Source organism: Myiozetetes cayanensis, unplaced genomic scaffold, assembly GCF_022539395.1.
Source record: "Myiozetetes cayanensis isolate MyiCay16 unplaced genomic scaffold, myiCay2020 scf1, whole genome shotgun sequence".
Lineage (NCBI taxonomy): Eukaryota > Metazoa > Chordata > Aves > Passeriformes > Tyrannidae > Myiozetetes > Myiozetetes cayanensis.
The window spans coordinates 101,065,898-101,093,145 of NW_026086604.1; the positions used below are offsets into that span (position 1 = coordinate 101,065,898).

The window sequence follows — 27,248 nt, forward strand, 5'->3', positions numbered from 1 at the left end:
GCAACTATTCTTTCTAAGTATTGCAGAATATATGGTACAAAACTTATAAAAAGTAGTATAACTATACTTATCATAATAGCCATTTTTACTAAATCATTAAGCAATACAAATAACCTTGTTTTGATTATAGACAAAAGTCATTTTGATAGTTCTCAGCTACTAAACAGACTAGTTAGTTAGTCTTGACCAGCATCAATTTGCAACTCTTTGATTCTTGCTTCCAATCGTTGAAGGCTAGCATGCATCAACTTACCATAATTAAATTTATATAACACATCCTCTTAAAATCTTAATACTCTTAAAGTATTTTAAGTTCACACACATAGATATCTACACAGCTTTTCTCACTCATACAGCTTTTTTCCCAGTCATTCAAAAAGGTGGCCACCTCAATCAGTCTTCACTCACACATAGCTAGAATTTTTATTATATTTTTGCATTTCAACCACACATCTCATATCCCAAGTATTACTGGCTGTGTGCTTCTCAGTTTGCCATCTCTATAGTCATGTTTAGTAATAACTGTACTTATTTTGAAGAGGAATCAATACAAGGAATATAAAGTTTAACCTAAATGAATAATACTATTAGTCACAGACATGGAAATCCTTTTTTTTTTTTTTTAAGAGAAAAATGCAGTTTATTTACAAGTAGAAACATTTTAAAATGTTGCCTCGGCTTCCCTGGGAGCTGCAGGAGGGCAGGGGCAGGTGGGGGAGTGCTACACAGGGGGAGCGGGGGAGAGTTAAGGGGACACTATGTCTTACCTCTGTCCCTGTCACTGGGGCTGCAGGATATCCCTGAGGAGGGTTCAGACCCTCCAGCCCCAGACTGGTACCAGCCCCTGCACCCATGAGTGTTTCCAGTCCTCACTTGCCTTGGGTCCCAGGAGGGTTAAGGGTGACAATGGGTGCAGGAAGGGCATGGACGCCCTGCCGTGCTCAGGGCAGCCCCATGGTTGTCAGTGGGACGTGCAGGGCAGCATCACACAGGTGGCCCAAACTGTCTTCCCTCAGTGCTGCTGGGCCCTGGAGATGTGCTTGCAGCACTGGGGGGACAGAGAGAGGCGAGGAGGTGCAGGTAGGGGGCCAGGGCAGAGCCAGCAACACAAGGGGAAACCTCAGAATTTTTTATCCTAGAGCGATTTTTGCTGCCCAGGCTTGACTCTTCCTCAGAACCAATTAGGTGAGTGAGGGGTGGGTCAGGCTCGTTAGCATCGGCCATTTGCTGCCCAGGCTTGACTCTTCCTCAGAACCAATTAAGGTGAGTGAGGGGTGGGTCAGGCTTGTTAGCAAGTGCTGGGGGAGGCTATATAAAAACCTCCAGGAGCGTGAGCGAAGATAGCTCAGGCACCCCCACAGGAGTAGACTTACAGGGTGTGGCACAACAATTTCAAGGCATTTCAAGCCTGCAGGGCACAACCAGCTCCCTTTTCTTGTAGGTGAGTGTGCTTTTTAAAGCTAACAATGGTTTCCAGAAAAACAAAAACTGTTACTGCTGTTAATACTAGGAGTGTGTTTGCTCAGACACTCCCCTCGAAGAAGGATGCAGCCACCCAGGTCTCTGGGTGTGCTGAGTGTCTGAGCCTGACGTTGGTACCGGAGGATGGTGTAGGAGGTAGCTGTGTACGATGCGAGCAGGTGAGTGATTTGCTGTGCCTTGTAGCAGAACTTAAGGAAGAGGTAGAGAGATTAAGGTGCATTAGGGAGAGTGAAAAAGAAATTGACTGGTGGAGTCAAACCCTTTTAAACCCTAAGGAAGTCCAACAGGAGACGGCGAAGCCCTGCCTCTCCTGCCATAAGACAGATGGAGCAGACCAAAATGATGGGGGGGAATGGAAACAGGTCCCTAATGGGAGAGGTAGAAGAATTCTTTCTAGACCCCCATCACCCCTCAGGGTGCCCTTGAAGAATAGATACGAGACTCTGGACCCAGACAGTCAGGTAGAGGACAGCCAAGATGATCCCTCTAGAGAGCCTCCTTGTTCGGCCCTGTCCAAAAGACGGATTACAACCACAGGTTTAAAAAAAAAAAGAAGGGTAGTTGTAGTCGGTGACTCCATTTTGAGGGGAACTGAGGGCCCTGTATGTTGCCCAGGCCCATCCCAGAGAGAAGTATGCTGCCTTCCTGGGGCCAGGGTGAGGGATATTAGTAGGAGACTTCCTGAGTTAATTCAGCCCTCAGACTATTATCCTCTGGTGGTAGTCCAGGCTGGCAGTGAGGACATTAATCAAAGAAGTGCCAAGATAATTAAAAAAGACTTTAAAGCACTGGGTCGGTCAGTTCAGGGGACAGGAGCACAGGTGATATTTGCCTCAGTTCCTGTACTATCTGGGATGGATGAGGAGTTAAATAAAGAGAGGAGTAAAAAAGCCCAACTCCTCAACAGATGGCTAAAGAATTGGTGCCACCATCAAAATTTTGGTTTCTTTGACCATGGGGCAAACTCCATGGTACCTAGTTTCTTAAAATCAGATGGGATTCATCTTTCTAGGAAGAATAAGAGGACTGTAGCCCATAAGTTAGCGAGGCTGATTAGGAGGGCTTTAAACTAGGTTTGAAGGGGGAAGGGGTTGAAACCGGGCTCTCCAGTGATCAGCCTAAGGATGGAAAGCCTGAGTTAAGAATTAAATCAACAGCCCACCTGAAGTGCATGTACACTAATGCACGCAGTATGGGCAACAAACAAGAGGAGCTGGAGGCAATTGTGCAGCAGGAAGGCTATGATGTAGTCGCCATCACAGAAACATGGTGGGATGACTCGCATGTCTGGAGTGCTGCTATGGAAGGCTATAAGCTCTTCAGGAAGAACAGGCAGGGGAGGAGAGGTGGAGGGGTGGCTTTATATGTTAGAGACTCTCTGGACCCTGTTGAACTTGAGGTCAGCAACAATAAGGTTGAGTGCCTGTGGATCAAAATCAGGGGGAAGACCAACAAGACTGACATCATCATGGGTGTCTGTTACAGACCGCCCTACCAGGATGATGAAGGGGATGAATTATTCTACAAGCAGCTGGCGGATGTCTCAAAATTGTCAGCCCTTGTCCTTGTAGGTGACTTTAACCTGCCGGATATCTGCTGGGAGCTCAATACTGCAGAGAAGAGGCAGTCTAGGAATTTCCTGGAGTGTATAGAGGACAATTTCCTTCATCAACTGGTAAATGAACCTACCAGGGGTAAGGCCCCGCTAGACCTGCTGTTTACAAACAGAGAGGAGCTGGTGGGAGATATAGTGGTTGAAGGCCGCCTAGGAAATAGTGATCATGAAATAATAGAATTTTCAATACTCAGAGATTCAAGGAGAAACAACAATAAAACCTCTACGCTGGACTTTCGGAGGGCAGATTTTGACCTATTCAGAAGTCTAGTCCAGAGCATACCCTGGGAAACAACCCTTGAAAACAAGGGAGTCCAGGAGGGATGGATGTGCTTCAAACAGGAAGTTTTGAGTGCACAGGAACAGGCCATACCGGTGTGCCGAAAGGCAAGCCGGCGGGGAAGACAACCAGCCTGGTTAAACAGGGAGATTCTGAAGGAAATCAGGGATAAAAAGAGAGTTTATCGACTATGGAAGAGAGGGCTGGCTACTTACGAAGAATTCAGGAAGACAGCTAGATCATGCAGAAAGAAAATCAGGGATACAAAAGCGCAATTTGAAGTTAAATTGGCCACTTCTGTTAGGGATAACAAAAAGTCCTTCTATAAATACATTAATAACAAAAGGAGGGGCAAAGAAAACCTCCATTCTTTGATGGACTCGGAGGGAAACATAGTTAATAGAGATGAGGAGAAGGCTGAGGTACTTAACACCTACTTTGCCTCAGTTTTTACCAGTAAGACAGGTGGCCCTCAAGGCAACTGGCCTCTGGAGCTGGTAGACAGAGAGAGGAAACCAAATAGCCCCCCTGTATTCCAGGAGGAAATAGTTAGTGACTTACTGAGCCACCTGGATCCTCACAAGTCTATGGGACCAGATGGGATCCATCCTAGGGTAATGAGGGAGCTGGCAGAAGAGCTTGCCAAGCCGCTCTCCATTATCTTCCAACAGTCCTGGCTCACTGGGGAGGTCCCACATGATTGGAAGTTGGCAAATATCACCCCAATCCATAAAAAAGGCTGCAAGGCTGACCCTGGTAACTACAGGCCTGTCAGCCTGACCTCGGTGCCTGGCAGAGTTATGGAACAGATCATCCTGTGTGCAATCACACAGCACCTACAAGATGGACAAGGAATCAGACCCAGCCAGCACGGGTTTAGGAGAGGCAGATCCTGCTTGACCAACCTGATCTCCTTTTACGATCAGGTGACTCACCTGGTGGACGAGGGGAAGGCTGTGGATGTGGTCTATCTGGACTTCAGCAAAGCCTTTGACACTGTCTCCCATAATATACTCCTGGAAAAGCTGGCAGCCCATGGCTTGGACAGGGGCACTCTGTGCTGGGTTAGGAACTGGCTGGAGGGCCGGGCCCAAAGAGTGCTGGTGAACGGGGCTGCATCCAGCTGGCGGCCGGTCACCAGTGGTGTCCCCCAGGGATCAGTGCTGGGCCCAGTCCTGTTTAACATCTTTATCGATGACCTAGATGAGGGGATTGAGTCCATCATCAGCAAATTTGCTGATGACACCAAGTTGGGAGGGAGTGTCAACCTACCAGAAGGCAGGAGGGCTCTGCAGAGGGACCTGGATAGACTGGAGAGATGGGCTGACTCCAATGGGATGAAGTTCAACAAGGCCAAGTGCCGGGTCCTGCACTTTGGCCACAACAACCCCCTGCAGCGCTACAGGCTGGGGACAGAGTGGTTGGAGAGCAGCCAGGTGGAAAGGGACCTGGGGGTGCTGATTGACAGGAAGCTGAACATGAGCCAGCAGTGTGCCCAGGTGGCCAAGAAGGCCAATGGCATCCTGGCCTGCATCAAGAACAGTGTGGCCAGCAGGAGCAGGGAAGTGATCCTTCCCCTGTTCTCTGCGTTGGTGAGGCCGCACCTTGAGTATTGTGTTCAGCTCTGGGCCCCTCAGTTCAGGAAGGATATTGAGGTGCTGGAGCGGGTCCAGAGAAGAGCAACCAGGCTGGTGAAGGGACTTGAGCACAAGTCCTATGAGGAGAGGCTGAGGGAGCTGGGATTGTTTAGTCTAGAGAAGAGAAGGCTTAGAGGTGACCTCATCACTCTCTTCAACTACCTGAAGGGAAGTTATAGCCAGGTGGGGGTTGGTCTCTTCTCCCAGGCAACCAACAACAGGACAAGGGGACATGGGCTCAAGCTCTGCCAGGGGAAGTTTAGGTTAGATGTTAGGAAGAAATTCTTTACAGAGAGGGTGATCAGGCATTGGAACGGCCTGCCCAGAGAGGTGGTGGATTCACCATCCCTGGAAGTTTTTAAAAAGAGATTGGACATGGCCCTTAGTGCCATGATATAGTAATTAAAGTTGGATCAGGGGTTGGACTTGATGATCTTGGAGGTCTTTTCCAACCCAATCTATTCTATGATTCTATGATTCTATGATTGGCGATTGTCCTTGCCCTTGGAGGACTTGGCAGTGGCGATGCGGGACGAGCGGCGGGTGCTGCCACTGGCGGTGTTCTTCGGAGTGTTCTTCCGGGCAGCTGCCCGGCGCAGGAAGCGGTTCCCCAGCTTCCTGGGGGTGTTGAGGATGGTGAATGCCATCGACTGGCGCCTCTTAGCCTGCTTGGTGGAGGTCGGCCGTTCGCTCTGTTGGCTGACTTGGGAGCCATGCTGCTCACTGCTGTCCTGGGTGGTCTGGGGCCGTGGGAAGCAGCTGGTTCGCTTCTTGGACTGGGGGATGTCGGGGCTCTGGTGGGTCTCGTCTAAGAGGCGCTTCCTCTGCTGCCGGGTAGTGATGCCGGCACAGGCTTGGCCCAGGGTGCTGTGCGAGGTGCCCACTCCGCTGCTGGGGGGCATGATCTGTGAGGGCTGCATGCTGGCACGTTGCAAGGTCTCCTCAGGGTCCTCCATCTTCATCTCCTCATCCGTGATGGTTCCGAAGGTGGAGGGCCCGCTCTCCAGGGGGTAGGAGGTCTTCAGGTGTGGGAGGCAGGCCTGGTTCCGCCGCTGCAGCTCTGCAATGCGGTTCCAGTCATCTGGCTGCTCCGGCTCCTCCTGGCACGTGCCCAGGTAGACGCTGTTCCGGCCGAGGCTGGAGCTCCTGGTCCCCTGCAAGCGCGAGGATCTGCGAGTGACTGGCTGGTACCCGGGGAGGCCCAGCAGCGCTGAATTGCCAGAGGTCTCCTCCGGGCAGGAAGTTTCCGGCTTGACAAGAGTTTCCTGGGAGGGAAAGCTGGTGAGGGAGCAGGTGGAAGCAGTTTCGGCAACTTTGTTACACTGTCGAGAAAGTTGTGCCGGCAACACTACAATTGCCGAGCTTTGTAGTTTTGGGTTAATTCTAGGACTCTTCACCGCGGGTGGCGGGGCCCGATTCTGTTAGGGAGTAGTGTGTCCCGTTCTGTCCCGGAGCCCGCAGAGCCTCGGCTCCGCACTCGCCGCGGAGCTGCAGTAACAGTGGCCCCGCCTGTGCTTGGTGTTTCAGCAGCAGGAGATGCCCGTGGAGCGCGGCCGAGCCCCACAGGGGGTCCCTGGAGCCCCACAGGGGGTCCCTGGAGCCCCCCAGGATCATCTCCACGGGAGGCAGGAATGTCGGGAGCAATCCCGGAGCGCCGGGAGCCGCGGGAGCCAGCGGGATGTGGAGTCGCTCCCCCGGGACCGCATCCCCCGGGATCAGCCGCTCCGTGCCCGGCAGGATCCCGGTCCCGGTCCCTGGAGGTGACAATTCCTGCCGCAGCCGCTGGAGTTGCCGCCGCTGCTGGGCCAGGCTCAGCCGCGCCTGCTCCAAACGCTCTTCCTGCTCCCGGAGCTGCTCCAGCCGCTCCCGCTGCTCCCCCTGCACGGCCCGCGCTTCCCGGAGAGCCCGATCCCCGTCCCGGCACTGCCGCTCCGAGCGCTCGGCCAGGCCCCGCCTTCGCTCTGTTCACTTTGCACTGGCCTCGCTCTGCTCTCAGTGTGGTTCTGCATAGCCGTCTCGTTTTGTGCTGGCTCTTCCAGTTGTTTCTACTGTTAACAAAAAGCTTATAAATCATTCCTATTAATAGTTCAGTCAGTTTTAAGTGGCTATCGTAGCAGAAACAAATGAGAGAAGTCAGGCAATTTTGCAGAGGGGGAAAAAACGATAGACTCAGTCTGGGAATCCCATCTCGTCCTCCTGTTGCTCTGGCGAGTCTAACGTGGGGCTCGAACCCACCACTTTAGGATTAAAAGTCTCTGAGTTAGTTGGGTTCCTGGTTCCGTCTGCTTAAGGCGACTGTAACCGGCCCTGCCGTCCTCGGAAAGTAAACTTGGATAGGTACTGTGAGTGAGATGTTGCTTCAATTTTCACAGTAGCAGCAAAAGTTTTAGGGAGTTCATGTGTTTGAAAGGTTTCAGATACTACTCTTACACAAGCTTTTGTTTTTCAGTCTTAGAGTTAGTAATGTTTAACTCCGTGTCTTCTATTTGTGAGTGATTGTTGTGCTGAAATTATAACTTGCAAAGCAAACATATTTTTGCCTCTTGTTTAATTTCATTAACATTGTTAAAAGTTCAAAGAATGTTGTTCACTGATTTTATGGATTTCTAGAGTGAATGGTCGTCATAGCGACTGATTGCTTCACTTCCCTGCTTCGGTTTGTCTCCGGCCCACTTTGCGCGGGGTGGGGGGGGTAAAAAGGTTTTCAATCGCGATCTCAGCCGACCGGTCTCAGCTGACCGATCTCAGCCGACCCCGGTCCCGGCCCCGGCCCGCAGAGCCGAGTCGTCCCCCTCCACCAGTGCTTGTCACGCACCGCTGATACTTCGCTCTGCCGTTTCGCGGTGCCGCTTCGTTCTGCTCCTTTCTATCCTTTCTGTTTTCCTCCCGCAGTGCCTGGGTGAGGGCCGAGCTATTAGCCCCCAGCTGCCGCCGCAGCTCCAGGCACTGCCGGGCCCTCAGCATCTGGCACCTTTGCCTTCGTTTTCACCTCAACTCCTATCTTTTTTGCTAAATATAGCATACATTTGAGCGTCGTTCGCTCAACTGCGGATACCGCGTATCTCATACTGTCTGCTGAATATTTTGCAAGCGCTTGCTTCAACTCACCGCCTCTTTGGGCTTCGCCTCTGTGGGCTCCTGAAACTGCGGCCCGCAGTACCACAGCCAGTCAGCAGACACCTCGCCTTTTCGCCACAGCAACAATCTTCCGATACGGATATGTGCTGTCAATCACTGGACTCTGTATATTCCGAACTCCGTTCCCAGACGAAATTCCTCACACGGGGCACCAGATGTAACACGTGCGAGAACTCCAAAGGAAACTTCGTCTCCACCAATATGATGTCGGAAGTTTCATCTTTATTGGAAATTACACTTACTTTTATATAATTCAATAACTACCACATATTTGACTACTTAACCTATTATTGGTCACACACACAAAACATACACTGTTCACACGATTATTATTGGTTAGTCAACATATCTTATTTTCTAAATTCTTCTCCTTCTAAATCTAACTACAACGCTTCTATTCCCATGCCTCCTGGCAGGTTCAGCTTAAACTCCCTTCTGCAGGTGCTGTTTTTCTCATCCCTGTAGATGTCCAGTCCTTGTCGTGTTCTCAAAACACTTAGTCCTTGAGACTCCTCAGATTCCCATCAGCTGTTTTACTCCTGCCTTAACCCAAAAGGTTTCTAATTCTCCTACAATAAAGCATGGTATTTTTTTTCTCAGATGGAAGAAGTGCAATAGATCTAGTTTGTCAGATGTCAATAAAACATTTTATATAGTGTAATGATGGAAGTTATTAGCTAAACCAGGAAAGACAGCGTTTAAGAGAAGAATTGCGAAGCGAGTTGTGAACTGTCAAACTGAGTTGCCTCTCAATTTATACTGATGGGCTAATGACTGGCTGAGAGACCTGAGTTGCTCAGAGATCAGTGCCAGAGATAATTCTATTTAATGCTTCTACCTTGGCTAAAAACTAGGAATATCTTGCTGAAATGTGCTAATGATACAGATTCAGCCTAGAAAAATAAGTGGAAGTTACAGTAGAGGGTGAGAGAAGATTTCCTTATAAAGATGGAAGTCATCTATTGGAAGTGATGAAAAGAAGATGGGTGGGAATGTACTGAAGGTGTTTAATGCATTGAGCATTATCAGGATGACTGAGCCACTATTCTTCGGCAGTCAGCAAAATTATTAAGCAAAATAATTTCAGTAGAGAAATACAAAAACGTTGATCAACTCTGAAATCACAAAACATTGATTAGACCTCCTCTAGAATACACAGGAGAATGCAAGTGCAAGCAGGGCTATGAGAAAGAGCTATAGAAAATCTCTTTTCCAACAAGAGACTTGTTCTCACAAAATCACAGACTAAGAACAGTTCCAATTGCTCTCTTCAAACTATTCAGATATAAATATCAAAGGAAAGCAAAAGTTGTTTGAGGCACAAGGCAATCTTACAAAAAAAATACCAAACAAATCAGCATCTGTAAACTCTTTATGCATAAATTTTGTGTGGAAATTAAAAGAAAGTATATCACACTTGAAAGGACAAAGTTCTAGACTTGCCTTTCAGAAGGAGCCATAGAACAAGAAAGTTCTCAAAATAGAATCAGCAACATTTTGTTGGAAACAGTTCTTAAAATGTAGGTGTATACAATGGGAAGACATAGAACTCAGTGATGACGAACTTACTTCCAGTTCTGTTTTGTGATGATTTCTAACTTCAAAGCCTACTTCTGGAGGGAAGTTTTGAAGGCTTGTTTTGTTGTATTTTGTTTTGTATTGCTTTTTATGTAATTCACCCTCATTCATAAAGGAGACTAAAGAATTTAATTGGCTAGAAACATAGTCTTTTAATACAAAAGACCTGCAAATTGTTGATTTTGCGTGTACGTATTTTGAGTCTAGACTGAATTATAAACATAAGGTAGATAAACTATATGATTGTATCTGCTTAAATATACAAATTTCTCTAGGAAGATGTATATGGACATTTTTATATTATTCTCATTCTATAGAAACAAAAGTGTTTGAAAAATAATGGAGTTTACAGTGATAAACCGTATTTTCATGATACATCTACTGAATTCAAAGAGGGTTTTTTTGTAATATCTACATTCTGGATACTTAGCATTTCCTGTAAACTCTATTATAGCAGGTAAGGTCTGCCCAAAAAGTGGACAGATGAGCATCAGATTATGTTAGATGAGTTTTCTAATGTATTTAAAAGAAAATAAATGTTATAATTCTAGCTGATAAAATAAACTAAAAAAATAGTGAGAAGAGAGGGAGAACTTTGGGAAATGATCCTATAGTTTGATTTAAACTTCAGTATACACTAATACTAAGATATTGTTTACTCCCTTCTTCTAACTACATCATCTTTAGAACAGGAAAAAATCTGATGAGTAAAAAAGAAATTTTGCAGATGCAGACTACACTGGTCCAACCATCATAGCGGAAACATAAAATTAATATCAAGGAGTTTGCTCAATATATCTGGTTTTATGACTTAATACACTCCATTAAATGATACAGATAAATATCTGTTTTTCATTTTTCTGAAGATAAATTCATTTGCCTCAGTTACACAGTCAATAATGCAGTATCTTTACTAGTTATGCTGCAATAAAAGTAAGCTATACTGCACTAAAATATGAAACTAGTTGCTAGCATTATGTATGAGACTTCGTATAAGTAGCTAGTGAAATTTATATAGGAAAATGTGTGGTTTGATCATTGAAAAATTACTTTTCAAATATTGTATGTTCAGTGTAAAAGAAGTGGAAAATACATAAAAGCAAGTTATTCTGAAAGGTTGGGAAAAATACAAAACCATAGTCAGATTTAAGTTATTTATATCCTTGAATAGAAGTTACTTTTATGAGATTATTTTTGAAATGTCATTCCTCTTTGCTTTCCCTATTCTTTTACCCACCAGCTATGGATTCATGTAAATTGTTAATTGTTTGGATGTTTAGAAATGTACTATTATATGCCCTCGTTTTCCTTCTGCAGTGTTGAGAACATAACTGAATAGGAGTAATCAGCTCTATCTGTTCATTTAGCCTTCCACACTTACAAAACTAAATGAATTCATTTAAACCATGTTGAAAACATAATTTATTGAGTTGTGATAATTGCCTCAGGTAGTTTCACTGAATTTTACTGTGAAAAGAAAACTTTTAATTGTTTTGGTTTTTGTTTTAGAGGAGCATTTCTTTAAGAGCTATTTTTAACCAAACCAGTATTTTCTGATCTTTGGAAAAGAATGGCTAGCCTTGAATAATAAAGGCTGATATAGGATATAAGACAGCTATACTGTGTATATTCTGAGGTACTTGTACTGGCATGCATAAAACAAAAAATAGTTTCTAACTGTGAGTACACAATGTTCAAATCTCTAATGTATATTGTGACATAAGATATTCTTGGTTATATACATTATATATATATATTTATATATAAAATATATATAATACTATCTTGCAGCTGTTAATTGGAACTTGAGGAAATAGGAGACCATAAGTTTGTAGGGCGATGACACAGACACTTCCATTTTCAATAGATTTCTACATAGGAAAACAAAGCTTTCCTCGTATGGTGTTTATGAAAGTATTTTTAACTATCTTAGGAATACAATGAACTTCAGATTTATCCTTATCTTAAAGATAAGGATACTTAATTTTTAATACATTTGTGAAAGTATTTTGTTTTTCTAATAGTGGGTCCTCTAGTTTTGATTTTTTAATGTTATAATAAAAAAAATGTAGATTTGACCAAATGAAAATGAGAGAAAAGCTCCTTTAGTTCTTGATCAAAAATACAGAGCCTGTACTGAGTCTGATTGCAATAAAGTTAATAATAAAAAAAATTCTTTGAAATGGTATTTCAAAGCCCTTTCAAAGAAAAGAAATTTAATAGTTTCAGAGGTTAAAGTACATGATAATTCCCATTTTTTACTACATTTGATAAAACAGGACCTGGCTAAACTCAAATCTTTGAAATCGCATTGAGATAATATTTGAACCAATAAATATATGTTCTGCTATAACTTTGACTTTTTGCTGTTCATCTTTTTCTTTTGCTTTCCTTTGACTCTCCAGTAAGAGTGTAGCTGGAGAAGAAAAGCAGCTGTGTGGGAGAAAGGTGAAGAATTCTTACCACAAATTCCTGAGAAGAAAACACTTATACAGCTCTTATAGTGAAGCCTATTGTTTGTTTTAATAACGCAGCATTACTAATTTCATTCCATCCTAGCCATGGGCAACCTCCCTCTCCTTTATCCCATTGCTGACAACAGAAAGACAAATAGCAACTCAGTGGCATTTTGTTTTTAACTTTCAGTCAGCTGTGGGACTGGACTCCTCGAGGCGTGACACCACCTGCACAGCAGGAGGAGGTGTGACTTGTGATGTTCTTTTTGTTTTGACAGCTCAGTACCAGTCATATGTAACATAAAACCCTGATTTATGATGGGTGACTCTATTCCACCTTTACTGTGCTTTTTTACTGTTTGTAAAAAGGATGCAGCAAAGCCTTGATGAATCGTCTTTTATGCCAGTTGTGTGTTCAGATATAAATTCCGTTAATCTGCCTAAAATAACGAGCATTAATTACCAGACAAGGACATGATACTCTGCTTGTGCAGCTCAAAATTTAGCTTTATGTAAATCTGGATGCTTATTTATGTTTTTCCTTCTGTCTTTGCATCTCCTCCTGACAGGTGTGTGCCAAATCACTGCGAACACGGTGGAAAATGCACCCAGACGTGGGACAGCTTCAAGTGCACTTGTGATGGAACCGGATACAGTGGCGCCACTTGTCATAACTGTAAGCCATCCTGCAGTTTCAAAATGTCAATAGAGGAGGGAAGGCACTTACGTGTTTTGGTTGAGATAAAAAGCCCAAGCCTCCTTTTCTGGTTGTTAAAGATCCTCAAACCTCTTTTGAAAGAAGGTGTTGGTTTAATCATCCTCCACTTTGTCTGCATAAGGATGTATTTATGTAGCACTGTGCTGCACCACACAAGGGATCAAAGCACTACAGATGTGTTAGTTGGGTGCACTGAGCAAACACATTCTCAGCAATTGCACATGAGGTAGAGTTTCAAATGGACACAGTGAATCTGCTACTGGGGAGAGCTGCTGACTGCTGTTACAGATATTTTTTCGGGTTGCTAATCGCAGAGTGTGTTTATACACTGATTATCAACCATTTTAAAATCTAATTATTTGCACTGTGTTCATGGGTTTCTCAAATAAGAATATTTTCTATGAGCTCCACATACCCTACACTATTAAAGCACAGAAAGGTACAGTTGCTCTTTTAATAGGTACCAAACAATGCATACTGAGTCAGTGGCATATATCTTCTGTTCCTTCTCTCATATGCTAAAATCTCAGATTTTCATCTGCAAATGTGTTCTAAAATACCTAGAAGATAGAGAAAACATATCCAGTCCTTACTTTCATCACTTCTTTCTTTTGCTAAAAATCTCCTAATATTGACAAAAGAGAAAAAATGCTTTTGAACAGGTGAAAAGTTGAGATTGAAGCCAGGATTTATAGAGATACAAATTTATGATATTTTTTTATTTACCTTATCTACAGCTGTGTAAAATTTTTAAAAGAAAATTGCAGAGTTGCTTTATTTTTAACCAAAAAAACCAAACTAATGAGAAAACTTTGACCATTCACGGTTGTCTGGATTGTAACAAAAACCAATTTTATGGATAAAAATTATAAAAATATGTGCAGGGATATATTTTGTATATATCTATGATATATAATAACTATATATGTGTATGTATATACACATTTGATGGCAAAGTTCTCTGTGATCTCGCTACTGAAATGGTAAAACTGAAAGGGCTAAATGGCAAATGAATGTTAATCAAAGAGAAATATTAATATTTAAGATACCAATGTTTTGAGGAGAGATTTCATGGCAACCTTTTTTCTACCAGGAAAGAATGTGTATAGTGATGGTGTGGTTGCATCTAATCTTTGGAAAGAAAACTCAGAATTTACGGTGATTCAATATTTCAGTGAAAAAAAAGAATAAAAGTTCATTTCTTTTTCTGAAAGTATTATATTTTTAGAGCTTTTCTGATCTATTACAGCCACTCAAAAAACATGATTCCTACATATGTGATAGGCTAAGTTGCTTAACTGCAGAAATGCAGGGATGGAAGTTCAGTTGAGTTTCTTTTCTCTAGTGAACTTCCTAAAGTATCATCTTTAAGATGAAAATGTATTATGTTGGACTGCTGCAGCTGCATTCCCCCAGGTCCAACCAGTAGCAAGGTTATAAAAGTATTCCCGGTAGGCGTGCATCCAACAGAGCCCATGTACTCTGAGTATATTTATATTTATATATATATATATATACACACACACACACCTGACTGGCTGATCAGATCACAGAGCACACACATGACCATGGCACCCATGGCCTCATCCTGCTCACTTCTCTGGTTGAGCAGGTTGCATGTCCATAGAACAGTGAACACCCTTCTTCACGCAGAGTGAATCCCTCCACCAGCTCAGCTCAGGCACTCAGCCCAGTGGCTGGCCCTGGAGTCCAGACTCCTCAGTTCCTGATACCTGGATGTTGGATGGTGCAGCAGGGTACTTTTTTGGGCTCATCCTCCTGCCATTGTCTGTCTGTGCTCCTTTGTGCCTTCTTCTTGAGTTCCAAAGGGAAGTAGCAAGGACAAGCGGATGGCATCACTTGTCTGAAATCCCATTTATTACAAAGGAACAAAATCATAATCCAAGGAGATGTGACATTTCATTTAATAGGATTTTCACCTGCCTTTTATGGATAAAACAATGCAATAAGACAAGTAAAAGGCACTGCTGGACTGCAATATCAAAAGAGGGATTTGGAGTGTATTTTCCTGACTTTCACTATGGAATGGATAAAGTGTATGGGATTACATACTCTGCCCAGGTCATTTGAAGACACATTGTTCAAGAACTTTTACTTTTTTAAATCAGGCAAAGTTTCTAATGTGGATGTGGAAGCTTTAGTTTTATTACATTTTTGTGTTTAAAGAACATAATCTTAGTTTTTACTGTATGTTGCTGTACCTTAGAAGTCTTCTTTCTTACAAAAGAAGGTCAAGCTGAAAGTTATTCACTTGATAGATGTCCTGTCAGAACGTGTGAAATCTTATGCCTTTCTAGAGTATAGAAGTTAATGCCACAAAAATGAGTGAAATACAAAAATTTGAGCATCAAGATATAGATTGAGACAACCTTAACTCTTCCTTTATTGAGCAGGCAATAGCTATCAGTATTTATAACAGCGTGTTCCAGTATTTGATACAGCTGCAAATGAGGAGGGGATTTGTTAAAGCTTGCCAGAGGTTATGCTGTCTTGAGGTCTGGGACCTCAGCTCTGCTACGATGGTGCTGACCCTCCTGTCCTTTCCTACTTGTGCAGTGCATGTGTATACTCGAACATGCTTGGTGTGCCGCCTTTTGCTTTGAGTTTTGAGGTTTGTGGCAATAGCAGTACAAAAGACATGCTGGGGGAGGAGGGAGTCTGGAATGACTGGCATGTGGTATAAAAATAGCTGAAAGCAATTTTAAACAACATTGCAGATTGTATGAAAAATACAGCAGATGTCATGATTCTATGGAGCAGGAAAGTGTTTAAGTGCAGACAGCACTTGTTCAGTACCATTTTACTTAAAACTAAGATTATTTTACCAAACAAATTATATTATACTCCACAGTAAAATATGGGGCTTTTTCTCCATGTATGCAGGGTATAATAGCATTTCTCAAAGAGGTTGGAGTCAAACCTATGTTAGTGGGGACTGTAACTCCATAGCTGATTTTAATGAGTTTGAGTTTTGTTGAACTTAAAGGAACAAGATAATTCTGTGTTACTGAAGGGGTTTTTTCAGTGAATTGATTTTGCTTTGGTCAGGTAATTCAACACTTTCCTGAGCTTTTGACCTGAAACAAGGCAAAGCTTCGCAGCCTTGACTGAATTTCAGATTGCGGTTTTAGGTTCCTTTGAAGTTGAAATTCAAAGACAAACTTAAGGGATGAACTCCTTGAAGTGAAACAGAGAAAAATGTTTGCATGAAAACCTTATGAATCAAAATTACTTCATTTCACACAAGTCTGGCCATAATATATTTATAGTATGATAGTGAAAACAAAAATTAGTCTAGAGAGATAGAGAAATATGGGGCTTAGACATGCTAGGAACCATAAACCAAAAATAAACAGCTAGAGAAGGAAAAATTCTAAATAAATAAATTTGAAATAAAAACTTAAATTCTTATTATCTCTCCAATTGTGTAAATTAATTACACTTGTTTGCTATTTTAAGATTATGAAATAGTTTGCTTTTCAGAATATGACACTCTTACAGGATGATTCTTCACCTTTCAGAGACACACCAGACACTCCAAGCTCTGTGTCCACTACCTTGTTATTTGTCAGAGGCTTAAGCTGCCATTCAGTAGGAAATCATAATTTGTTTCATCCAGCTACTATTTGTTTCATCAGCTGGGTCCCTGAAGCTCAGTGGTGAATTAACTAAAAATACTGGAAAGTTCTATCTCTCAGTGTATGGTAAATACCCTGGGAAGCTACCAGGTTTCTTTCATCAAGCAGATATTCATGCCCAGGTAAATGCTGTGTCCTGGCAAATATCACACTAGAGCATTGATTTTATTATTAGACAAGACTAAAAGATAAATGAATACATTTACTTAAAAATCATGATTTACGGTGATAAAACATTTACAAAATTATTTAAAAATTAATTAGTAGTGTTATAGTTTGGCAGCAAGTACCATCCTTGCTGCTTTATTATATCAGCTATATTTTAAGCCCTAACTAATTAATATTTACAGCCTACCAAAGGCTGACCTGCCCATGCAGGGTTCTTAGAACAATACTTTTCTAAAGTCTAGTGGTAAATGCTTCCTGAAACCTTTGAGAACAGGGGTTCATTTTCCTTATTACTCCTCTTTTCCATCATGATCTTCAGGTAACACTGCTCTGCTGCACTTTGTACAAGTTATATGTCTAGTTTTAGGCTGTAATGTTCTTCCTGGTGTTTACAGGCTGTTTAATACAGAGGTGTAAGTTACCCTATGTCAGGATAACTAACGGTCACACAAGTTTCTTTGTCTCAGATTTTTAATATATAGGTCGATGCATGCTTTCTCTAGAGTCTGCATATAAGAGAAACCTAGCAAAGGACTTACAGAGTTTACCATGTCTATGATATACCTTCCACCCCCTGCATAAATCTGTTATATTAGGGAAAAGGCCACCTTGTTTGATCATATTGGCCTTCTCTTAATGATTTCCACTAGGAAAAATATTCCGTTTGCACGTAAAAGATTAGTCTTAATTATTATAGAATCATAGAATAGCTTGGTTTGGAAGGAACCTTAGAGTTCTTCTACTTCCAACCCCTCTGCCATGGGCAGGGACACCTTCCAACTAGAGCAGGTTGCTCAGTGTCCCATCCAACCTGTCCTTGAACACTGTCATGGATGTGATACCCACAGCTTCTCTGTGCAACCTGTTATAGTGTCTCACCACCCTCATAGTAGAAGTATTCTTCCTCATATCCAATCTAAGCCTGCCGGCTTTCAGTTTAAAGCCATTCTCCCTTGTCTTACTACTACAAGCCCTTCTAAAAAGTCCCTCTCCAGCTATTCAGTAGGCCCCTTAAGGTACTGAAAGGATTATAAGGTCTCTCAGGAGCCTTCTCTTATGAGAGATAAGTTCTATTTTTCTTTAATTTGACTTCCAAACAAACACTGTCCTTACTTTTACAGGTGTGCAGATTCCTTCAGAAATACTGGACAGGAAAAGTTTACTTCTAAATCTTCAGCTAGTCTGTAGGAGAGGCTAACATCCAGACCACTATCTGTTAGTTCTGTAAAATAGTAGGAGAAATACAACCTTGCATATTCTTGTCACTAGAAGTGGCACTAATTGAATCAGAATATACAGAGAACGCCACTAAGCTGAGAAAGAACATAAGTAATTTTTACATTTTTTAGATTGGAAATTTGCTGTGTTTTCAAAACAAATATTTGAAACAATGTAGTGATTCTTAGTTTCCATAAAAAGAATTTGACCTCTGAATTCTCTGTCTGTCTCCTCATACCTTGTTGGAATAAATGTTACCCTATATTTTGGAATCTGATTCAGAGTTAATGAGCCCTAATCTTCACTTGAAATGATAAGTACATTAAGTGTCACTGGAAATCTAATGGGCGTTGATATTTTTTGCAGGAATATTGACTATTTCCCTAAAAATGAAATATTGCTTTAATATTGAGTTTAATAGGATCTAGAAACACACTGAGTAAGAAACATTTGTGTTGCATGTATTGTAGAAGCTGTGATAATTGTCATTGCTGATTATTCCCAAAATCAGTGGTCAGCAACACAAATTTAATCTCCATAGGTTAGTCTCCATCAGTTAGTTTGTAGCATATGATTTTCCTATATTTTTGTAAATGAGGAAGTACCCAGGACAGAGGACTTTATACACTTCAAGTCTAGATAGGAAAGAATGACATGGCAGTGGTATTCTCCTGTCAGAAATTTGGGAAACAGTTCCATAGGGAAAAAGCAAATACATAATTTGGTAAAACTATGCTCTGAAATCTACTTGAGTTAAAAACAAACCAAACCAACCAACCAACCAGCCAACCAACCACACAATTAAACAAAAAAACCCCTATAGTTTGCTAGTCATCCCAAACAAGCAGAATATAGGTTTACATTTCATTGGACACTGGAGAAATTCTCAGAACAACCATGTTATCTTTATGATCACAATACAATTTGTTAGAAAAAGCAAAAGCCTTGGAGTTTCACAAGCATATTAATGCATTATTTGATCAGGAAAAATATGATAAGTACTTCTGTGCTCAAAACCTGTGTTGCATAAAACATTCCCATGAAAAAATCTTATGTTTCAAAGACAGGAACAATGCTGGTTTTTAAAACACTTGAAGTGGAAGATACAACCTAGTCAGAAAGGTCCTATATTTCGGGAAGGCTTGACACAAAACTGTCTTGTCTTCAGTTGCCCTGTGGGGATTTTTGGGCAGAGCTGTGACAAATTGTCACCTTGACATTTCTGAATGTTTGCTAGTGAAATGTGATCTTTTAGTCATTTAGTTTAGCAGCAACTTTCATGAAAAAATCTTGGATTCCAGTATTGGGCCTTCTGCAGAAAGCAGCACGGTGATAGATGCTGTAGATTTGTGCACATGCAAGCATCTAATTTTTAGATTTAGCATAAGTTTGGCAGTCCATATGACTGAATAAACCACACAAGACTTCCAGATTTCCCAGTAACAAACTGAGAATTTCCATTAGTAAATTTATGGAAAGACAGCATACAGGGCTGAGTTTCTGTAGCAGAAGGCTGGCACTTTAATGACATGCAGTGGGGCTCCACGATGCTCATTAGATTTGTACATGGCAGACGTATTGCTTGAATTATGTGAAAGGAAGAATGAAAAACAATAGTGGGAACTCAAGCTACTTAGTTTTGAAAACATGAAAGAGAAACTTTCAGTAGGGCAAAGTTAGAGTTGCACCCATTCCACCCCTCCTCATGTGTTTGAGGTGATTTTCTTCATTTGGGCTGATGCAAAGCAGCTGCTGTGGGATGCACTAATGGGAACGAGGAGCTTCGTGGGGAGGTGAATTGTGAAGTTACTCTGAGAAAGGTGAGTTTGGAGAAATAATAAGAGTTGTTTTGATGGTGTTGCTTGGTTTGGGGAGACTGGAGCTAGGGGCCTCTTTGAGAGTCCCTGTTTTAAAACTCTTTCTGGGACTCGAGTCTAAGTAAAGTAGTTTCCAGAAGGTGAATTAATACTGCATTCAAACTCAGCAGCTCAGGTGTGTGAGCAATGCTGATCTTGGAGAAATGGGGGGGGGGGAAAGTCAGCTAAAATTTCTAGAAAGAGGCTTTAGTTGTCTTCTGCTGTTAGCATCCTTTGAGAAAGAACTTTCAACAACTGACTGTTCTCTGCCAGGGATGTCAGTATCAATTTATTCTCCTCCTTTTGCACATTCTGTTTTTGAAGTAATCAAATGTTCAAATTGGATTTTGCAAAACCTCTTTTCTTAGATGTTTGTTTCTTTTCTCTTGAGAATAGGGATTCTCAAAGCCTATTTATAAAGAAACTACTTTTATTTACAGAAGTTTATTAAAAGGATTGTATAATCAATAACTTATGAAAGAGGCTAATCTTTTTTTTTTTTAAATAATGCTTTTCAAAGGAATTGTCATCATAATTTATAATAGTCTTTGTGGATTCATCTTCTATTATTTATTATATGTTTTCAAAGGATTTACCATAATGTATTTATTTTCTAAAGTTGCAGACAATTATTAAATTACCTTTTTTTTTAGTTCAAAGTAGTTTTAAAACAACACTGAAGTTTTTGTTTAGTCCTCACGTGATTTTTCCTGAAACATATAAGCCCCATATTGCTGCATTTTTCATATGTTTCTGCAAAACTGAAAAAGAAATGCTTTGTACTCTGTTAATATTTGGGGTTTTTTCAGTTTAGGGATGTTGCAGTTTTTTGATTTTGATTTCCAATATTTGTTTAAAAATCAGGTTGTTCTTAGTTTTAGTGCTATAAACTATAGCTCTTCCACTACTACTTTATTATCAGCTGAGCTGAGAACTGTTCTGCACCAGGTGTTTATAAAATGCAGAATGTGTAATAAATTGGAAGGAACTTGCACTTTTATTGTAAGTAAATGGATGGAGTCTCTGTTCCTAACAGAAATGGCTGCAGTTCCAAATTGAGCAATAGCATTAATAGTATTTGGTGAAGGTTAAGTGGGGAAAATGAGCATTAGAATGCAAATCAGAATATGAATAATCAACCAGCAATAATTACACTGAAATTAAAAAATCCGCTGGAAATAACTCTGTCAGATGAGTTGTGAGAGAGAGTTCAAGGGTTGAAACTATGCTTCAGGTTCTAGTTGTTTGTGTAGTTGTGTTGCTCATATGTAGCTTTACATTGAAGTCAAGTATCATGAGTTTTTAAGCTAATTTCTACTAGGTGGGTCTAGTGAAAGAACAGTATGAAGTCAGAGTCTAACTCAGAGCATTTTCAGTACCTTAATTCAATGGTCTAGCTAAATATTTGAAAACTAACCAAGCAACATGCCTGAATTGCATCCTGTGTTTGAGAAAACAGGTATTAGCTGAGTTTTTTGCAGGTTACTGTAACCATTGTCTAATGTTGCTAAGAAAGCACGATGAAATATTGTTTCCAGGGGACAGTTAAAAGAGAACATGTAATTAACAATAGATAACTTTAAAGCAGCTCATGTATGCTGTAAAATCAAAGCCAGAATTAATCTTAACCTGAAAAGAATTCTGCATATAAAGACTTTAAAATTAATTAGCTTTCTCTTAAACTTTTCCATTAAGACAATCTAACATACTGCAAACTTCACTGTTAATGCTTCTGTGCAATTAAAGTTTTTTAAGGTGCTGATATTAAAATCCCATTGACAGCCATTAGACAGAAAAAACATGTTTTGAAGTCACTATAATCCTAGTTTCCTCAGATGTGAGAGACTGAAGTTAATGCAAATATCAACTGCTAAAGAAGTACCATAGTTGAAGTACTGAGAACTTCTTCATATATATATGCATATTTTTATCAGTCCACGTGTAATTTTTCTTAATTTTTTTTTTAATTCAAAATAGGGAAACATACTGAGTTTAATTACACTTGCCATTAAAAGACGTTATGTATTATGTACCAGTGGATAATCAGACGTTATCCAGGGTTTGCAGCAATCTTATGTACATCACCTAGAGCAGAAAGATTTCATAAATTCTACACTTGTAATGAATTTTCCCCTGTGTTGAAGGCTGTATAATCAATCAGATAGGACTGTGGTTTGAGAAAAAAAAATTTGTTTATTGAATGCAGTGAAACCCTGAGATGCTTCTGGTGCTTTGTATGCTATAATTTGCCTTAATAACGAGTATAACAATGCTTATCTTTATAATAGTAAGTGTATGGTTCCTGCTGTAAATAAGCATAGAGAATAATTATTGTCAGTCTTCTTATGATACTTCTCTGTGGATTATATATATTTCAGGTGGTGGGGGTCTTGATACAGCTTGATTCCTGTTTATGCACACTACCTTTCTCTAATGTCATTATAATATTTTTTCAGTATACTACAATGTCGGTTTATGGCAGCTGTGCATGCCTTGCTTGAGAATCACTTGTCCACATTGACCCTTTTCATTCAGGGGCAAGAGCTGTGATATTTCTCTGTAGCTTTAGTCTGGTGGGGTTTTAATTTTTATTTTCCTTTTTAATATGCTGTAATTTAAATGGGAGATAGAGGGAAAGTTTTAGGACAAACATCTGTTGGCAAAAGTAGGTGCTTGGTATCAGTCATGCTTCATAACTATTGCTTTAAAATTTTGCCTTAGGTAGAATAGCCAGTAGTTATCTTGGCTTGATAAGTCTTTCAGCAGAAATAATGACAGATTACTTGGACTCTTTAAATATTTCTACTGAAGCCTGAGGAATCTTATATCTATGTTTACTTTCGGCTAAGTTTATGAAAACATGGAAGATGTTACTATTTCATAAATAAAGTTTGTGCTAATATTAGTAGAGATACTGAAACATGTTGATGTAGTTTGTAGTTTCTCATTTTCTCAGTAGAAGTCTTAACTATACTACTTAAATGTACTTAAGTACTTAGCTTTATATCTAGTGTTATTAATTTTATTTTACTAGAAGCATACAGTCTTTCTTTTATTCTAATCTTGCAAATTTTTAAACTCATGTATCCCTATGTAGCTTTTACATCAGCTCGTTTATCACATCCGTCTTCCCTAATGACCTAATCACTTGTGTAGAAAACTTTAAATTTTCTTGTGACTGTGGTTGCATTTCATATGATGCTTTCAGTATCCTTTTAGGTTCCAAAGGCATTTGTGGATTCTCTAAAACAGAGAGGAAAATATAATGTGCTGTTTGCCACTATTTTTTTTTCTTTATATCTACCACTGTTATTTCAGAGCACTACAAATATCATTGAATTTCTCAGGCTGATGCTTGGGTTAACTGAGCTAAAGGACTTGTTTTGTCTTTCTGAAATTCTCAACTATGCCTCTTCCTTTCAAACCCTCTTCTGTTTCCCCCATAATAATGTTTCTCAATGTCTTTCTGGTTTCCTAACAACTTCAAAAGTTCGTTTCCTCCTTTCATCATTCTTTCTCTAGTCATTGTTTTCTTCCAGCAGCTTGGATGACCATCACCACCACATTCCACAGGTTAGAAAGCTCTACTGGGCAGAAGCTGGGAGCTACGGCAAGGTCTTGATCGCTTGAGCTGCTTGTCAAGCAGAATGTTACTGATCACAGAGAAGGGAGATGTGTCGAATATCGGTGTAGCTGAGTATAACCCAGAGAATAAGGGCTCTGTAAATAGTTATTTGCAACCATAGGAGAAATTATTACAGGAGATAAATCTTACATTCTGACCTAGTACACTTTTTGAAAAGCATGTGCTGTCCAAAACTTTCTGCTAGAAGAAAACATATAATGACAGATTGACCAACCCAAAAGAGGTGATGCTGTTGCAGCTCGGTGAACCCAGATCCAACTAAAATGTATTCCCAGCAGTCATGTGTGCGTAAAGCACACATGGCCAACTCTATAGATCACAGACATCTCGTGCACTCACTGTGTCACACCTGCACTTAGTCCAGTGGCTGGCACAAGGGACACAGTGGCCCTCCAGCATGTGATCTTACCCCAGCTGCTGTCATCCACACCTGCATACTCACACGTATGCACACAGGACACCCTTGTCCAGAAGGATAGAGAAAGGAATTTAATAAGAAAGCAGGATAGACTGTGCTGATCAGATGCAGAATGCAAACGGACAAGCATACTGACCAGATCACTATTTACATTCACTATTTACATTTACACTTACCCTCTTTTTTTTTTTTTTGCACTTTTTTCTCCTCCAAATTGTTTAATGTTCTCTCTTTTCCTGCCTTTAGTTCCACTCCTTAAATATCCTACAAATCCTGTACAATTCTGAGCTATATATTTTCCATGCTGGGCGATCACCAACCGCTTTATGTTCCACAAGTGAAAGTGGCAGATTCTGCACCTGGGATGGGGCAACCCTGGATGTATATATAGACTGGAGAATGAGATGCTGGAAAACAGCACTGCAGAAAGGGACCTGGGGGTCCTGGTCAATGGCAAGTTAAATATGAGTCAGCAGTGCCCTGGCAGCCAGGAGGGCCAACCGTGTCCTGTGGGGCATCAGGCAAAGTATCACCAGTTGGGCAAGGGAGGGGATTGTCCTGCTCTGCACTGGTGCAGCCTCACCTTGAATATTGTGTTCAGTTTTGGGCACCACAGTACAAGATACTAAGCTATTAGAGAGTGTCCAAAGGAGGGCCATGAAGATGGTGAAGGCCCTTGAGCAGAAGCCACATGAGGAGCAGCTGAGGTCACTTGGTCTGTTTAGCCTGCAGCAGAGGAGACTGAGGGGAGACCTCATTGCAGTTACAATTTCCTCATGAGGGAAAGAGAAGGGACAGGCACTGATCTCTTCTCTGTGGTGACCAGCGACAGGACCCAAGGGAATGGGCTGAAATTGTTTCAGGAGAGGTTTATGTTGGATATTAGAAAAAGGTTCTTCACCCAGAGGGCAGCTGGGAGCAGGAACAAGCTCCCCAGGGAAGTGGTCACAGTATGAAGCCTGACAGAGTTCAAGAAGAGTTTAGATGATACTCAAGGCCCACTGTGTGACTCTTGATGATGACCCTATGCAAGGCTAAGGGTTGGACTCAATCCTTGTGGGTCCCTTCCAACTCAGCATATTTTGTGATTCTGTGCTAATGTGTTCCCCTATAAGGTAGCAACCCCCTTAGTCTGAAAGTTGCTGGGGAGAGCTGTTCCCAGTGACTTATGGTGATGGGCTCCATGCCCAGACACTGGAGCTGAGGCAGTGCTGTGGCAGCCTCAGACAGGTTGTTTGTTGTGTGAGTGTATCCTTGATTTGGGTCCCTCTCTGGGTTTGCACAGATGAGCCTTTAACAGGCTGATAGCTCCTGTGGTGGACTGGGAGCAGCCTGGCAGGGTATTATTTGGGCTTCTCTCCTGCCATTTGTTCTCTGAGCTTCTCTGTAAGTGTGCAGATGGGTGTTTTTCCAGAGAAACTGACACTTTCTCCATATTCTCATCCCTTCAGTAAATAGTCTAAATTAATACTCTACAATACTGCTATTGAAACAGTGAAAAAAGAGTGTGTGCCAACGAGGGCAACCTCCAAGGAACCCATCTAACATCTTACTAATTTCACAGCTCATCCATTATGTGAAAAAGATGTGAAAATTATTTCCAGTAAGTTGCCAGGACACAGTCATTCCCAATTGAAAGCATTGGAGAGAAAGCATGAAAAAAGGGGACATGGAGCAGATGTTTCTGTTGATATTTTTATGTCAGTTAAAAAGGTTGAATTCTGTTGGCATTGCAAGTTGCTTAGTGATTAATGGAAATGACAAACATGATGCATTAGTTCTGAATTGGTGTCACGTTGATAGAGGACATTTTGATTGAGATAATGTAAATGCTGATATGAGCATTTGTTTTCATAATGTTTCAGTGCTTTTCTATTGGTGAAAATAAGTGCTCAGCTCCTCTGGAAAACCCATTATTTAGTTAGGTGTCTGTCAATCTGTGTGTATAGCAAAGTTTTTGTAAGTAAACTACTGTTTGTTGCTGTGGTTTAGTTGTTTATGGATTTTTCAGGCATAGGCTTTTAATATGAGAATTTAAAAACTCCAATTCTATTTCACCAGTTGTTGATTCTGTTTTGTCTTGCTTTGTTTTGTTTTTCCAATACCCTGAAGTTTTACTCAAGTAAATCTTGTGTTCAGTAAGTATAGCCTAGCAAGGTACCATATTTACCTTCACAGGTTTGCTGGTTATGAGAAGATCAGATACAAAAATGGTTAGGGATCTGGGGTGGGCGAAAGGAGGGAAAGAGGAAATGGTGACAATTGCAACTGGTTGAGGCTGGTAAAAAGAAAATTTAATTACAGTCCTATAAATGAGCTTGGAAGTAATACATTTTGGGAATGCTAATACTCATGAATATAAAAAGATGACACTATAGTCTCTTTTAAAGCTGTGTAGTGAGGATATCTCCATGTGTACTTGAGTGTTATTTAACACTGATTAGGAAGTTCAGATCAAGTGCTGTCATATCCAAGGCATGGAAGAACCAGTATAAACTTGGTAAGGGAAAATACTTTGGCTGATTCTGTGTCTTTGCTATTTGTAGCCACTTACAGACATCTTGTATTAAAATATGATTCTAGATATTCTGTAACATTGATCTGGAATTATCTCCCCTACTTTGGCCTTTGTATAATTTTCTGAGGTTTTCAGAACCTCTGTGCACTGTGTAGAATAACCAAGGATTTACGTTACACAGCTGGGAAATTGTAGATTCAGGCCTGTGCCTCATCTCTTCTCCTTTCCATTGCCCTAGCAATACAAAATAAGTGGGAATTGGAGTAGAAATCATACTTTTCTTTTGGAGTATGGATTTTTCAGAATCAGTTTTTATACCAGCCTTGAAGTTTTTGCGTGGAAGAGAGGGATAGGAGGGAAGAAGGGAAAAAAGATGATACTGGCAGTCTTCCTGTTGCGTCCCAGCTGGACGAGGCTCAAATGAGCTCCAGGCAGCTCTGAAGCTTTCTGTGGCTGGGCCCAGTGGAAGACCAGCAAAATATGGTGAATATCTATGAGTTTCTTTGACAATCTACCCTTCTCAGATGCAGGGTCTAGTAGTGAATTACAGGTACGCTAATGTGTAACACTACCCAGATTTAAAATGAGTGTATTACGTGGAGATGTTTGACATGACTTGAAGTTCTCTCTTTCAAATATCTTTTAATCCTGAATGGTGTTTATTTAGGTTACAAAGAAACATACTAGAATGCAGGGTAGGTATTTTGGATTTTTGTTTTGTTTTTGTTTTTTTTAAATTTATTTATTTATTTTATTTTGGGTTTTGTGTGTTTATGTATCCTTGAATGACTTAATTCACAAAAGCACCTTGTTAAAAATTGGTGTCTTAACTGTACTTCTTTCTTGTAAAGTCCATAGTCT

General features: G+C 41.0%; 1 protein-coding gene across 1 annotated transcript in view; it reads left to right on the forward strand.

Annotated features, from left to right (window-relative positions):
• Nucleotides 1-27,248, forward strand: part of CNTNAP2 (contactin associated protein 2) — a 1,021,111-nt gene that overhangs the window by 653,268 nt on the left and 340,595 nt on the right. The window contains exon 11 of the mRNA XM_050333690.1: nt 12,756-12,862. Within this exon, the coding sequence (XP_050189647.1) occupies nt 12,756-12,862 (107 nt within the window). The remainder of the gene's footprint in view (nt 1-12,755; nt 12,863-27,248) is intronic.